Here is a 15,211-nt window from a genome sequence, read left to right as displayed (position 1 = left end):
TATATATATATGTATATATATATATATATATAGCGTTAAAGGGTATGAGGTTGAAAGTGTTTGAAACTTTCATCTTTTCTGTCTTTTATAGATTAAGTAAACTCAAAAGAATCATAAAATTAAAAATGGAAGGAATGGTGGAGATAACACACATATATGGACAAAACCCATCATTCTATGGAGCATGAAACAAAGACCCAAAGTTGGCTAAATGATTTGGCCAAGGTCACCAAGACTGTAAGAAACAGAGCTGGAATCTGAGCTCAGGTCCTCTGATTCTAAATCTGTACTCTTTTCATTGTACCATGAAACTTTTGATGGACTGGCCTCAGAATTTTCCCTACGTTGTCTCCTTGCTTCTTTTTTTTTCCCTTTTTTTGGGGGGAGGGGGGGCAGAGGGCTAAATGACTTGCCCAGGGTCACACAGCTAATGAAGTCTCAAGTGTCTGAATCCAGATTTGAACTCAGGTCCTCCTGAATCCAGGGCTGGTGCTTTATCCACTGCACCACCTAGCTGCCCCTCCTTGCTTCTTGATAGCCAACCAGTAACACTATGTTCCAGAGCAATCTTTGACCTTATGTGGTCTCTCATTTACTCTACATGACCTTCCTGTCATCTTCTAATCATTGGTTCCTTGTGTCTCCACCCTTACAAGGTCTTACAAGGGGAAATCTCTGAATATAAGTGACACGAGCAAAAGATCTCCAGATCCTGTAAGAATATTCAGGGTAGCTAATGTATTTATTAGGAACAGGATAGTGTTTATTTCACTCCATAGATAATGTAAAAAATGCAAACTACTCATAGGACTCCATAAACAAAAGCAGAAAATGCATAAAGGCCTCACAACAACCCCCAAACAGCAATCAATACAACTTTCCTCCTTCTCAGGTAGGTTCCCCTTTTCCAGAGTCCTAAAGACCTCTATAGTGAGCATCATTTTGGGTCCAGGACTCCTCCAGAAGGGAATTACATTTGGGGTCACAAAGCAAGCAGCACACTAACATTTCACTGAATCCCTCTTTCCTGCTTTTTATCCTCCATCCCCCGAAAGATCCACACAGTCTTATGGGTATTCATCTGAGAGCTAGCATTTACCATTCCAGAAATACACTTGATATGACTAGATACAGAACCTCCCTTCCCACTGAACCCACTCCATTTTAAGAACTCACTCTAATGGTGGAATGCAAAGTCCAGGTCCCTGGATTCTCCATGTCATGACATAGTTTCTTGTGATTCCTTTGCTTGTGGGAGACATATGAGTAATTCTCTCATCTCTCTGAGGTGCACATGGGTCAGGAAATTCCCGTTATCTGAATAGAAGTTGGATCCCCAAACTCTCAAGCTTGGATTTATTTGTGATAGCCAAAAAATGACTCAACAACAGAAACCCTCTAAAATGCCCAATACATCTTCCCTCCCTGGCTAGGTGGCTAGATTGTAGACTCATGATGCCTATGAAATCCTCATCCTGTCTAGATGGTGAGATTCTGGACACTTGAAGCTGTGGTGACCCAAGGGCTAGACTTTGAGAATATGATCGTTAGGAAACCTAACTAGGAGGCTTGGGTTAGGAGTGGTATACAGAACACCCTTCTTGAGCCAAGTAGGGAATCCCACTTCTGACTCAGCACGTGCTTTTGCCACAAAACAAATCATTAAGATTTTTCCCTTGTCCTGCTATACTCTCAGATTCTCTATAGAAAAAAAACCTGAAGAATTATCTTTCCCCTCTTCACTTTCTTCCCTTCCAAACTTTCCCATTACTGTCAAGGGCACCATCATCCTCCCAGTCCCTCAGGCTCACAACCAAGATATCGTTCTTGACTCTTTTCTACATCTCAACCCGCCCCATATCTAACCTGTTGCCAAGGTCTGCCAATTTCACCTTTGGCAACCTTTTGAATATGCCCCTTTCTTTTCTCTGAAATACCACTACCCTGGTGTAGGCCCTCATTGCCTCATGCCTAGAAGCTGGTCTGCTGGTAGGTAGGCCTGTTATATCTCTCTCCACTCCAGTCTATCTTCCATTCAGCTGCCAAAGTTTAAATCTAACCCTGTCATCCCCCCGCTCATACTCAATAAACTCCATTGTTCAATTTTTTTTTTGGTTGTGTCCAATTTTTTGTGACTCCATTCGGGGTTTTCTTGGCAAAGATACTAGAGTGGTTTGCAATTTTCTTTTCCAGATCATTTTTTTAACAGATAAATAAACAGAGGCAAATAGGGTTAAATGACTTGCCCAAGGTCACACAGCTAATACCTGTCTGAGGCCAGATTTGAACTCAGGAAGATGAGTCTTCCTGACTCTAGGCCTGTAACTCTATCCATTGCACTACCTAGCTGCCCTGATAAACTCCATTGGTTCCCTGTCACCTCCAGGATCAAAAACAAAATTCTACTTCGTATTCAAAGGCTGTCATAACCTAGCCCACCTAATCCTCAATAACTTTCTAGCTTCCTTACACCATGGCATCCCCTCATATATTCTTTGATCCAGTGACACCGGCCTCCTTGCTGTTCCATAAACAAGGCACTTCTGTTGGTTCTGGGTATTTTCTTTGGCTGTCCTCCATGCCTAGAATGCTTTTCCTTCCCATCTTTGCCTCCTGGCTCCTCTTGCTTCCTTTAAGTCTCAACTTTTTCCTTCTTTTTTCTTCTTTCTTCTTTCTTCCTTCTTCCTTCTTCCTTCTTCCTTCTTCCTTCTTCCTTCTTCCTTCTTCCTTCTTCCTTCTTCCTTCTTCTTCTTCTTCTTCTTCTTCTCCTTCTCCTTCTCCTCCTCCTCCTCCTCCTCCTCCTCCTCCTCCTCCTCCTCCTCCTCCTCCTTCTTCTTCAGGCAATTGGGGTTAAGTGACTTGCCCAGGGTCACACAGCTAGTAAGTGTCAAGTGTCTGAGGCCATATTTGAACTCAGGTCCTCCTAATTCCACGGCCATGCTGTATCTACTGCGCCACCTAGCTGCCCCTCAACTTCCTTCTACAGGAAGCCTTTGCCACTAATTCTAGGGCCTTTCCCCTGTTAATGATTTCCTATTTATCCAGTATTTAGCTTGTTCACATATATTTGTCTGTTCATTATCTCCCTCAATATACTGTGAGCTCCTCAAGGGTAGAGACTGTCTTTTGCCTTTCTTTTGTACCTCTAGCTCTTAGCATTTGCCTGGTATAGAGAAGATGCTTAAAAAATGCTTAATGACTGACTGGCAGCAAGGAGGAAGGGGAAAGTGCAAAAAGCAAGCCAAAAGTGGTTTGTTGGCTCCTTTTTTTTTGATCAGCACAAAGGGGCTCATCCTACACGAGTCATCCCACCTAGACAAAAGACAATATCAAGGAGAATAATTGACAGTGTTAAAGATGGTGGAGAGGTCAAGAATGATAAGCATTGAGAAAAGACCTAGCAATTCAGGGATTATTAGGACTTGAAAAGGCTACAAGCCAAGACTAAAGTGGAGAGGGTTGGTGCATGATTTTTTTTTAGATGATTGCACACTCAGTGCAGCCCCTGAAGCTGAGATTCAGCAAAGTATGGATTGATTCTCTGCTCCTTGTGCTAATTTTGGCCTAACAATTAACACCAAGAAAAGACAGATTCTCCATCGGTCAGCACCACACCATCATAGCAACTCTAAGAGATAAGTACTATTATTATCTGCATTTTACAGAAGAATAAACTGAGGCATAAAGATAAGGTGACTTGCCCTTGGAGTCTCCCTGGCTCTAAATTCAACACTATCTACTCTGCCACCTGAAATATTATGTGATACATTCATTAATGAATTATGAAATAATCACTATGTGAGAACTGAGGGGAAAGATCATTACCAATTAGGGCAATTAAGTTTCTCAGAAGAGACAGCAGTAGATCTGAGCCTTAAGAAAGATGAACATTCAGAGGTAAAATTGGGAAGGGACTGTATTTCAGGAACAGGGGAAACCCTGTGCAATCCATAGAAACATAACTTTGTAGAAGCTACGATGTACTATTGAGTCATTGAATTAGTGGGTTGCTAGTTGATTGTTCATACACAGAACAGGACATGGAAAGAACTTCACAGCTTTTACAGAAAGCTGTGGAAGTCTGTTAGAAAGGGTCTTGTCATTCATCAGGCTGGAAGTGACCTAATTGGTGGCCTGCCATGTTGGGTGGGATATCAAAAAGGTCACCTGAGCATACTCCAGTAAAAGGAGAATTTCAGTTAATCAGTGATCCCAGGAAAATCTAGCATTCAATCAAAGACCTTCTGGAAGGTAGACTTGAGCAGTTCAGTTCTATTTCCCAGTGGAGAGACCCAGGCAGGCTTGCAGTTAGATGTCATCTTCATGTAATGTGATCATCCTGCCTGCCACCAGGTTGCCTAGCCCAAGCTGCATTGGACCTATACTTCTGACCTACTCTTATGGTGTGTTCCTCTAGTTTTGAGTGTCCTGTCCCTGGGGATGGGGAAGTTGGGGGTACTGTGACAAAATTATACTGGCCCTTCCTGGGACTGAGATGAGGAAGAGATCCTTGATCCAGAGTGCTGACTAAATCTCCCTACAGGGAGGATTGGGAGGTAGAGGTAGAGCTTGAAAAAAGATGGGGAGGGGCTCCCAGTGTAGATGGAGGTTAGGAATACATACTGGGTCAGGATGAGGAAATGAGTAGACAAATCAATGAGCTGGAAAAAGCCAAAGGCCTGGGGTACTTTCAGAACTAGAAATGCTGAATAAAAGGTTAAAGGTAGGGCTAGTTTGAAGCCAAGTCCAAATTTCAGGCTGAAAGAGTAATAGACCAAATAAAGAACATAGGTTCAATTTGTCATAAGATGTCAAAGAGAGAAAGGGTGAAGTGTTTTGAGTGTTTCGTTTTGTGAATTTTAAGCCCCTTTATTTGCCTGCTGGGGCTGATCTCCATCAACTGGAAAGTCTCCCCCTGTTGGCTTCTCAGCTGATGCACACCCTCTGTCACCACTTCCTCCTTCATTAGCCTCCCGGTAAGAAGGCATGGACAGACTACCATGGAGGATCATGAGTTTGTTGTTGTTGTTTTTTTAATCACTGTACACCTTTAAGCAGAGGTTATATGACCACTTGTCAGGATGTTAGAAAGGATATTATTATTCATTTAAGGGTTAAATAAGATAGATGACTGATTTCCAAGGTCCTTTTCAAGGCCAACATTTTATGTATTAAATTTTTTCAGATATATTCTTTTCCAAAGACTCATAATAGTTAAAAATATAATCGTGCATTACTGAATCTGTTATATACAACTCAACACAATTTCTATGGAAGGCAGAAGATTTTTTAAAGTTCTCAGTTACAAAGATTATTCAAAGCTTAAACAGAAATTTTCAGACTAGTGTTTTTAAGGAAATTTATTCAGGAAATGACCTTGTTACAAAAATGTCAACTCAGAAAGCATGAAAGAAGTATAAATACCCACTTAAATTGTGAATCCAATTTAGTTTCAGAATCAGGCCACAATATCTGTCTTCCACCAGTAAGAACCTTTTGAGGAAGGGGTGACAGTTTTGAAATGAACCAAACTCTGAAAAAAAGAATACTAGATAGAATGGAGGCTTAACCTGATTTGAACCAAGGACTCTGCTGAAGCTGGAGCAGGAAATGTCTTGCTTTGTAAACTGACATCAAAGAATGATAGAACCTTATGGCTAAAGACAGTTGAAGCATAGTAGTAGCAAAATGACTCGTAGTTTAAAAATCATTGAAACTAGGTATAGTCCTCTACCTTGAGTAACTGGAATCTTCATAAAATCTAATTACTGTGAGGATGATAAATAAGATTAAAAAATATAATTAATTACATAAAATTATATAATGTTAGAAAATGCTATCTTCAAGATGGAAAATTAGAAGGTGAAATAAAGGAAGATTTCCTTGTCTTTCCATCCACCCTGGTTCTACTGGCATATAGAAAAGAAACATCTATGGCTACTGATTCATTATTATTTAACAATCAGCCATTGACCACAGACAGAGTTGCCTAAGGGAAAGCTTGGAAAATCTAGAGGAGAAATTAAAGACTGATAATTAAAAACAATAGATTAAAAACAAAACTTAGTATTTGTCTTTGCAAGGTTGGCCATGGGGGAAGGAAGGAGATTCAGTAACAAAATGTATCCCCCCTCCATAAAAATGATGCAAATTGAGGGACTATCCTCAACTGTGTGTGCATTGGGGTTTCCCCCAAGTAACACATAAATGTTAAGTCTTAAGTACTTTAAAGGTTTTAAGAAAAGACAAAGGGAGCAATATGGCAACAAATTTTATTCCACTAATATGCTATCACATACATACATCTCTAGGCTTGATGGGCCCATGATGCTCACCCACCTTGGGGGCATTTTGAATAGCTAAAAGAAGACAGAATAATAAGGGGAAAAAAACAAAAATGAGATGACCTGCTTACTAAGGGAACTACAGGCTAATCCATGAAAAGGGACCAGAGAATAGCCCAAGATTAGAATTTAAGAGGAGATGTAAGAGAGGTGAAAAGAGGCAGTAGAGGAAAAACAGGACTTGCTAAATTAGTGAGGTAGTTGATTGCCAAGGACCAAAAGTCAAGAAAAGATAAACCTTCTTCAAACAGGAGAGACCATATTCCTCAAGAGAACTGATTTACTGATGATGACATTCTTTGAAAAATGTCAATCCTCTAGTTTAGGAATATGGGTGATGTGGGAAAATATGGGCCCCCCATAAAAGCTGATTGAAGTTGTCTGAGGAACAATTAATGTCTGGGAGGTGAATTTCAGCTGGGAGAAGGGTGCTTACTAATGGCTCCTTTCCTTCTCCCCTCCCCAGCAATCAGGATAAAAGAGACCCAAGGCTGGTCCCGTGGGGGAGGAGTTTAGAGGGCTGCCCCTTTGACTATACTGCATTCCGATTGGCTAGCATTTGGTGCCAGTGTCTTGCCTGGAAGATTGTAACTGAGGAAGAAGGGAGGGGCCAGCTGGGTTGAGATAAAAGGGCTCCCAAGTCCCATGCTCACCACCATTTCCATTAGGGAGCTGGCCCATTTGAGCACGAATGTAAATAAAGACCTTTGATACTTTTCCAACACAGTCCCAGAAATTTTTAAACGGGGTTTCTCACAAGTAAACACTGCCAGAATGTTTTTAAAAAGTGTTTTCGTTCTTTGCCATGTCTTATAAAGTACAGGTTTTGAGGGCTTTCTTTGAACTTTATTTTTTAAAGACAAACACCCCAATTTCTTGGTTGGGTTAGTGCCTCATCGTATAATATGAACCTAAGAATTCTTTCACCCATTTCCTGTAGCTACAGATTTTTGCCACTAAAGGCTTAACTAAGAGAGCTTAACAAAAATTAGTATTATATTAAAAATGTTTTTAAGGATGAAACCTAAAAGGATATGCTCTTAGTCAAAGATACCAACAACACATCTTTTTTCCAACACAGCTTCTCCCTTAAGAACTGGATCAAGTCTCAGCTTCCTCTTATACTAGAATGTATATAGGATATACCTTCTGTATTTACATTACTCTTTTGCTCTATGGAGAACTTTGTAAACTTACATATTGGCACTTTCATTTACATACTATCAAGGACCTAGACCTAGCTAAACATTCTCTGGTGAGGGAAGAAGTCTTTGGCTTTAAGGGCCAAAGAAACTTGAAAGGAAGGTCCCTTGCTAGTAAAGCAAACAGCCAGAAGATGGATTGAGTTATAAGTAAGAGAAGCTGTTTTCCTCACTGTACCTTCTCTATTCTCTTTCTTTACTACTACACCCCTCCCCCCCAAACTCCCCAAATCTTTGGTTCAAAGACACTGAAGTCTTATATAGACTGACCCCAGTATCTTAAGGGAGTTTATAAAGCCTCCAGATGCTTCAGGGATTTTTATATCCTTAACCCTTTAATGCCTCAAACCAGCTGATATGGGGGAAAAGATGTAAATATAACTGATAATAGGAAAGAGAAGTTTCAAAATGAATGCTGAAGAGGGAAGATCATTTAGTAATCAAATATTTAATGGTGAACTTATTTCAGTGGAACTGAGTAAGTTGTCAATCTTAGACACATCTAAGGCCAAGGAGGCAGATTCCAAGTTAGATCTAATTAAGATGAAGATTAAGATGCTATTTACATAAAATAGTTTAAAATAATTTTATACAAAGTAAAAATATTTCAAATGAAAACATTTGTCCTTTTTAGGAATTCATTGTGAAACATGTAGTACTACCTCTTATATAACTGTTTTGGAAAAAGGAATTGTACTTGTTCTGGTATACCTAACTTAGTACATTTACCTTAAGGTACTCTTATGTCATAAAAATTATTTATAAATAAAAAAGTTTATAATTAATCTGTTTAATCAAAAATGTGCCTGGTGGGTGGGTGGGTCCAAGATGGCAACCACCCAGCTGAACTCTCCCAACATTACCCTATAAACAACTTTAAAATAACACCTCAAATCCAATTTTGGAGCTGCAGAACTAACAAAAGTTTGTTTTTCCAGCTTAAGAAAATTTGAGAGGTCAGCAATAGACTGTGACACCAGGGTGGAGGCCTGTCCAGAGCCCACACAGAATGTAGCAGCAACAGCGGCTTCTGGAGCTCTCGGCCCAGAGACAGTAAGGGGATCAGACAACTGGTCAGAAAGAGATTAGAGGGACCCTTTTGCTGGTTTGATTGGCAACTCTATTGCCCATACACAGTCCTGGGTCACAGTTTCAGGGAAGAGAGGAATGCTGGCAGTCAGTCCCAAGGGAGCAGGGGTCCTGGTCACATTTCAAAAGCAAAGAAGAGTGCTAGGCCCAGAGGCTGCAGGAGATCAGGGGTCCTTCCTGGGTAAAGACCATAGTATATACCAAGAAAACAGTAGCCAAACCTCTCCCAAGATCAAACCACCTTGGAAACACCAAAAACTTGTAGACCTCAAGAATTAGTCTTGAAAACAGTAGCAGAAAAAAGCCTAAAGTTTTGGGACAATATCCCCCTCCCCCTGCCACACACACACACACACACACACACACACACACACACACACACACACACACGCAGGTAAGCAGAACCCAACTTTAACAGAAAATTCAGAATCAAGAAATGGGCTACAAAAATGAGCAAACAACAACAACAACAAAAAGAATTTGACCATAAAAAGCTACTACAGTGGCAGGGAAGACCAAGACATAAACTCAGAAGATAACAATGTGAAAACAACTATAAGAAAAACCTCAAAGAAAAATTCTAATTGGATCCAACTAAACCCAACTAGAATTCCTGGAAGAGTTAAAGAAAGAGCTAAATGTGGTAGAGGAGAATTGAAAGCATAAATGAGAATGATGCAAAAAAAAGAGAAATAATAAACAAAAATGGGATATGGGATGGAGGAAAACATAGTAATCATAAATTAGTGAATGTGAATGGATGAACTCACCCATAAAATGGAAACAGCATGCTGAATTATAAACTAGAATACAATCATATGTTTTTTACAAGAGACACACTTGAAAGAGAAAGACACAGAGTTAAAATAAAGGGGTGGAGCAGAATCTAATAGACTTCAGTTGAAGTAAATAAGGCAGGGGGTAGTAATCATGATTTCAGAGAAAACAAAAGCAAAACATAAAAGAGATAATCAGGGAAGCTACATTTTGCTAAAATGTACCATAGGCAATGAAATAGTGTCAAAAAATTTTAAAGTAAGTTTCTCTGATAAAGGTTTCATCTCCAAATATATACTGAATATAGAACTAAGTCAAATTTATAAAAATAAATGACCAGTTGATAAAAGGCCAAAGTTTTCAGAAGAAATCAAAGCTGTTTATAATCATATGAAAAAAAGTTCTAAATTACTATTGAGTAGAGAAATGCAAATTAAAACAACTCTGAGGTGTCACCTCATACCTACAAGAAATGACAAATGCTAGAGGGGATGAGGAAAAAAATAGGTACATTAATGAACTGCTGATGGAGTAGTGAATTGTTCCAAACATTCTGGGAAACAATTTGGAACTAGACCCAAAGAGCTTTGAGCCAACAATATGACTACCACGTCTGTACCCACAAAGAGATGAATGAAAAAGGAAAAGGACATGTATGTACAAATATATTTTTATCAGCTCTTTTTGTGGTAGCAAAGAATTGGAAATTGAGGAGAGGCTCATTAGTTGGCAATTGGATGAACAAGTTGTGGCATATGATTGTTATGAATTACTATGCTAAAAGAAATGGTGAGGGGGATGATTTCAGAAAAAACATGGGAAGACTTAAATGAACTGATACAAAGTGAAGTGAGAACTGAGAGATCATTGTGTACAGTAACAGTAATTTTATAATTATAATAAACTGTAAAAGACTTGGCTACTCTGTTCAATATAATGATCCAAAACAGTTCTAAAGGATTCATGATGAAACAATGCTGTTCACCTCCAGAGAGAGAACTGATGAGCTCTGAGTGCAAATTGATGTATAATTTTCTCACTTCCTTTATTTTTCTTGCTTTTAAAAATATGACTTTTATGGAAATGTTTTCTATGATTTCACATGTATAATTGATATAATATTGCTTGTTTTATCAGGGGATGGGAAAAGGGGAGAGAGTAAAGGAGAGAATTTGGAACTCTTAATTTAAAAAGAAAAGTGTTAAAAAAAACCCACTATTTTTAAAAATCTGCCTGGCAACTAACATGGTGATCAGTAATTTGAAAATCCATATAAAAAACCCAGTTATAAATATTTGAATGTCATTCATTGTGGATCTATACTGAAGATACATAAAAGTATGCATAAAATGTGTAAACTTTGGGATGAAAATGACTAAAGAAGTACAAATATTATTCTGAGTACTTATTTCTAAATAGACCAAGAATACTAAATATTGCTTTAAGTCTAGACACTGTTTCCCCCCTTTCAGGAATAGAGATTTACACAATTTTAATGCAAAAGTGAGGGACAGTGTGTTGCAGTAGCCAAAGGGCTGTCCTTGCCAAACTGAGTTACTCATTCTTCTTTGAAAATGTCATGTGCTTTCCTGTCTCTGTGCCTTCTTTTCAAACTGTTCCTGCCAGAAGTTAGGAAAGATTTATTAATAATTTGAGCTGTCCCAAAGTGGATTAGACTACCATGAGAGGCAATGGGTTCCCCTACCCATTTTCAATCATAGGCTCCATGAACACATGTCTATGTATTGATGTGGAACAGATTTTTGATCAGGTATGGGTTGGACTACACAGCCTCTCAGGTGTGTATAGACATCACACACATATAAACACATGCTCTCTAAAAGCAGCCTCCCAACCCATGTTTCTGATTTTGTTGAGGTTCATCATTTATTTAGTTTTAGTTAATATGAGTTAAAACAAAAGCATTCATTTCTTCACCTGGCACTGTCTTTGGTACATTTTCAGTTCTTGTAGGAGCTTCTGATTTTCATCTTGTAATTTATTCCTGCTTATTGCTATTTCACTCACAGCTGACTTCAGTTTTTCAATAATGAATTCATCTCTCTCAACAGTATCACTACTAATATCTGCTTCGCAGGTCAACCGAGCAATTTCAGGGTTGTTAAGACTGGCATCTTCTAGGCACTGCTTTTTTCCATTTAGCTGAGATTGGTAACTTTGTGCCTGTTTCTATAAGACAAGAAAAAGTATGGAAATTAAAGAAAACCATCTTTAGACTAACAAAAGTATAAGAAATATCAAAAATTGTTGGAAAAATATTCTGACAATTATATTATTTTTTGAAGAGTAATGCCTTCATCTTTCTACTGTCACTCCCTCTTCTCCTTTCTTCTGAGACTTTTCTCCCTTAATTATCTCCTCTCTCTTCCTTTTCCTTTCCATTGTTTCCTTCTTTTCTCCTTTAAATATTTACAAGTCTCTCCATCTTAAAAAACCAAATCTTCATTTGGCTCAGCTGCCTATTCTGCCCATGATTCAATTTCTCTCCTTGTCTTCACTAATAAATTTCTCAATAAAAGGCCTACATCCACAGGGCTAATTTTCTCATCACTCACTGTTTCTTCTGAACTCTATCAGGTCACCAATGACTTCCTAATAGAAAGAACCTTTAAGTTTGGTAAAGTCCACCATCTCCTTAACCTTCATGTACCATGGGAAGTGGTTTATCACTCCTAGAAATTCTCTCTTGGACCTCATGATTTCTTAACATTCTGGATCTGAAAACTCTTTTGTCTTCCATTGCTTCTTCCACCCACTTAATGTAGCTATTCTTTTTAAAAAATAGTAAACATTTTAATTTAAAGTTTTGAGTTCCAAATTTTATCCCTCCTTTCCTCCCCAGGTGGTTTTCAATTAGATATAGGTTATACATGTGCAGTTATGTAAAGCATTATCACATTAGTCATTTTGTATAAGAAAATGTGAATAAAAGAAAAAAATGAAACTTAAAAATAGCATGCTTCAGTCTTTGTTCAATCAATATTAGTTCTTTCTTTGGAGGTGGATAGTATGCTTCATCATTAGTCCATTGGGATTGTCTTGGATCATTGTATTTCTGAGAATAATTAAGTCATTCACAGTTCTTCATCAAACAATATTGCTGTCTCAGTGAACAATGTTCTCTTTGTTGGGGCTTATTTTACTGTGCATCAGGTGCATTTAAGTCTGAAAACTCTTTTTTCATTTAAGTCTGAAAACTCTTTTGTCTCCCATTGCTCCTCCCACCCACTTAATGTAGCTATTCTTTTTTTTTAAAATAGTAAACATTTTAATTTAAAGTTTTACGTTCCAAATTTTATCCCTCCTTCCCTTTCTGCCCCCCTCCCCAGGTGGTTTGCAATTACATATGGGTTATACATGTACAATTATGTAAAGCATTATCATGAATAAAAGAAAAAAATCAAAGAAAGTGAAAAACAGCATGCTTCAGTCTGTGTTCAATCAATATTAGTTCTTTCTTTGGAGGTGGATAGTATGCTTCTATTAGGATTGTCTTGGATCATTGTATTTCTGAGAATAATTAAGTCATTCACAGTTCTTCATCAAATAATATTACTGTCTCAGTAAACAATGTTCTCTTGGTTCTCCTTATTTCATTGTGTATCAGTTCATTTAAGTCTTTCTAGGTTTTTCTGAAATCATCCTGTTTATCATTTCTTATAGCACAATAATATTCCATCCTCATCATATACATCTTCTTTAGCCATTCATCAATCGATGGGCATTCCTTTGATTTCCAATTCTTTGTAGCTATACTTTAAGGTCTGTCCTTGGCACTCTGCCCTTTTCTCTTTGGATTCATTTTCTCAGAGATCTCATATATCATGATAGATTCAAATATCACCTTTATGAGAATCATTCAAAATTTTATATCTACAGCCCTGACATCTCCAATCCCACCTGCTTTCTGGATGCTTCCACCTGGATATCCTAATATTAATTTAGTTTGCCCTGTCTGAAATAAAGTTTCTCATGCTCTAACACTTTTTCCCCACCTCTACCCCAAGAGAAAATATATACCAAATCATTTTCTCTTCAATAAAAGCTCTCTTTCTCTTAATGGTGCCAACTAGATAACTTCCTCTAGTTACCTGAGCTTAAAACTTGGAGTTCTGCATTGACTTCTCTCCCTCCCTCTCTCTCTTCTTCAATGTCTAATACATCACTACATCCCAATTTTATTTTTCAAAATATTTCTTGCATCTATCAAAACTTTGAGCTTCCATTGCTGTAATATTATTTTCTCATTATATTCTCGACTTTGAGTCGAGAAATGGAAAAATATCTCAAAGAGTACTGAGACCTTTTGTGTCCTAGGAATTTTGATACAAGAGTTACACAAAGAATAGACACTAGAATGTCATTTTATTGGTATAGGAAACTCCCTAATAAGGAAAGTCCCTCCACTAATGCAGGTCAGTATCTTCATTGTAAATTAGATTTGGAAGGTAGCATAGAGCAATGGTATCAAAGTTAATGAACTGATTTCATCCTATAAAGTAAATGATGGCAATTTTAACCTTTAATGTCTTTTAATTAAGAAGATATGCTTAAATATTGTACCTGAAATTGATTACACTTTTCAGATAATAATTTTTGTTGGGCATCTAAAGAAACCAGATGGTTCTGATATAGTACTTCTTGCTTGTCCCATTCTCTTGATTTTGCTCTAAATTCCTTAAAAAAAGGAATAAACAGAAATTTGGTGAAATGGTAAATTTGAGGCAAAATGTATAATCACTCATTCTATTCTGTCATTATATTTCTATTTTCTGAAAAGTAAAACTTCAATGCCTTTTCTCTTTCCAATCAAACATTTTCATGAGTTCCTCACTGTCTACTGAAAAAAGATACTATTTAATTTAGTGGTTCCTTTAATAAACTCAATGCTCCATTTCCCAAATATATCCTATGCTTCCTTACCTCCATGTCTTTGTTCACATTGCTCTATAATCCCAGAATCCATGCCCTCCATACACTTTAATCCTTTGCTCATTGTTAACATTTATCTCTCAATACTCTGCATCAGATATAACCTTCTCCATGAAACCTCCCCTGATAACCCTAGCCAGAAGTGCTTATTTTCTTATTAACCCTGTAGAACTTTATACCACTCTTTTGCACTAGTTTTATTCTAATTCAAACTCATTATTTGTGTATCTAAGGCAGAGAAGACATGATTCTCCTTTCCCTTACATCTATATATCTACATATCTTATCTTACCTATTAGATGAAAATTAATTAAGGGTAGTAACCATCTCATTTATTTTTGTGTTTCCTCATAGTACTGAGCAAAATAAGTGCTCAGTAATTTTCAGTTGTATGCTACTTATTTGTTTGATCATTCATGAGTAAAAGGATACATGATACTCTACCTAAAATCATTATCAGATCTCTCTTTTTGTGTTTGTAGGGAAAAAGCTAATAGCCACTGGGTTTGAAATCCAGTGGAATCCCATTCAATTAAATCCATACATAAAATATTTTAAACGTGTAACTTTTTTAAAAGAAAAATCATCAAAATGTCTCTGGTAATTATTTCAGTTATAAATAATTCAATAAATCATTTTTATGTAAAATATGTAGTAGAAACAAAATTTTATTGAGAAAAATTCATCATGTATTTATTTGCATTTGTTCAAATAGTAAGATTACTACTTTAGTTAATTTTTTCTGGATTTGCATGATATTAATAAAATGGTGAATGTGTGCAAATTACAAAATCTGAATTAATACCAACACTTTTATTTGCATACCAATTTAACAAATTTTTTTCT

General features: G+C 37.3%; 1 protein-coding gene across 1 annotated transcript in view; it reads right to left on the bottom strand.

Annotated features, from left to right (window-relative positions):
* DEUP1 (deuterosome assembly protein 1) overlaps window positions 1-15,211 on the bottom strand; it is a 145,062-nt gene that overhangs the window by 65,750 nt on the left and 64,101 nt on the right. Inside the window, exons 6-7 of the mRNA XM_043996434.1 lie at window positions 13,997-14,110; window positions 11,351-11,602 (exon numbers count right to left, since the gene is read on the bottom strand). Of these exons, the coding sequence (XP_043852369.1) occupies window positions 11,351-11,602; window positions 13,997-14,110 (366 nt within the window). The remainder of the gene's footprint in view (window positions 1-11,350; window positions 11,603-13,996; window positions 14,111-15,211) is intronic.

The sequence above is a fragment of the Dromiciops gliroides genome, chromosome 3, assembly GCF_019393635.1.
Source record: "Dromiciops gliroides isolate mDroGli1 chromosome 3, mDroGli1.pri, whole genome shotgun sequence".
Classification (NCBI taxonomy): Eukaryota; Metazoa; Chordata; class Mammalia; order Microbiotheria; family Microbiotheriidae; genus Dromiciops; species Dromiciops gliroides.
The sequence above is the reverse complement of the archived record's forward strand: the minus strand, read 5'-3'. Positions and strand labels throughout refer to the sequence as shown.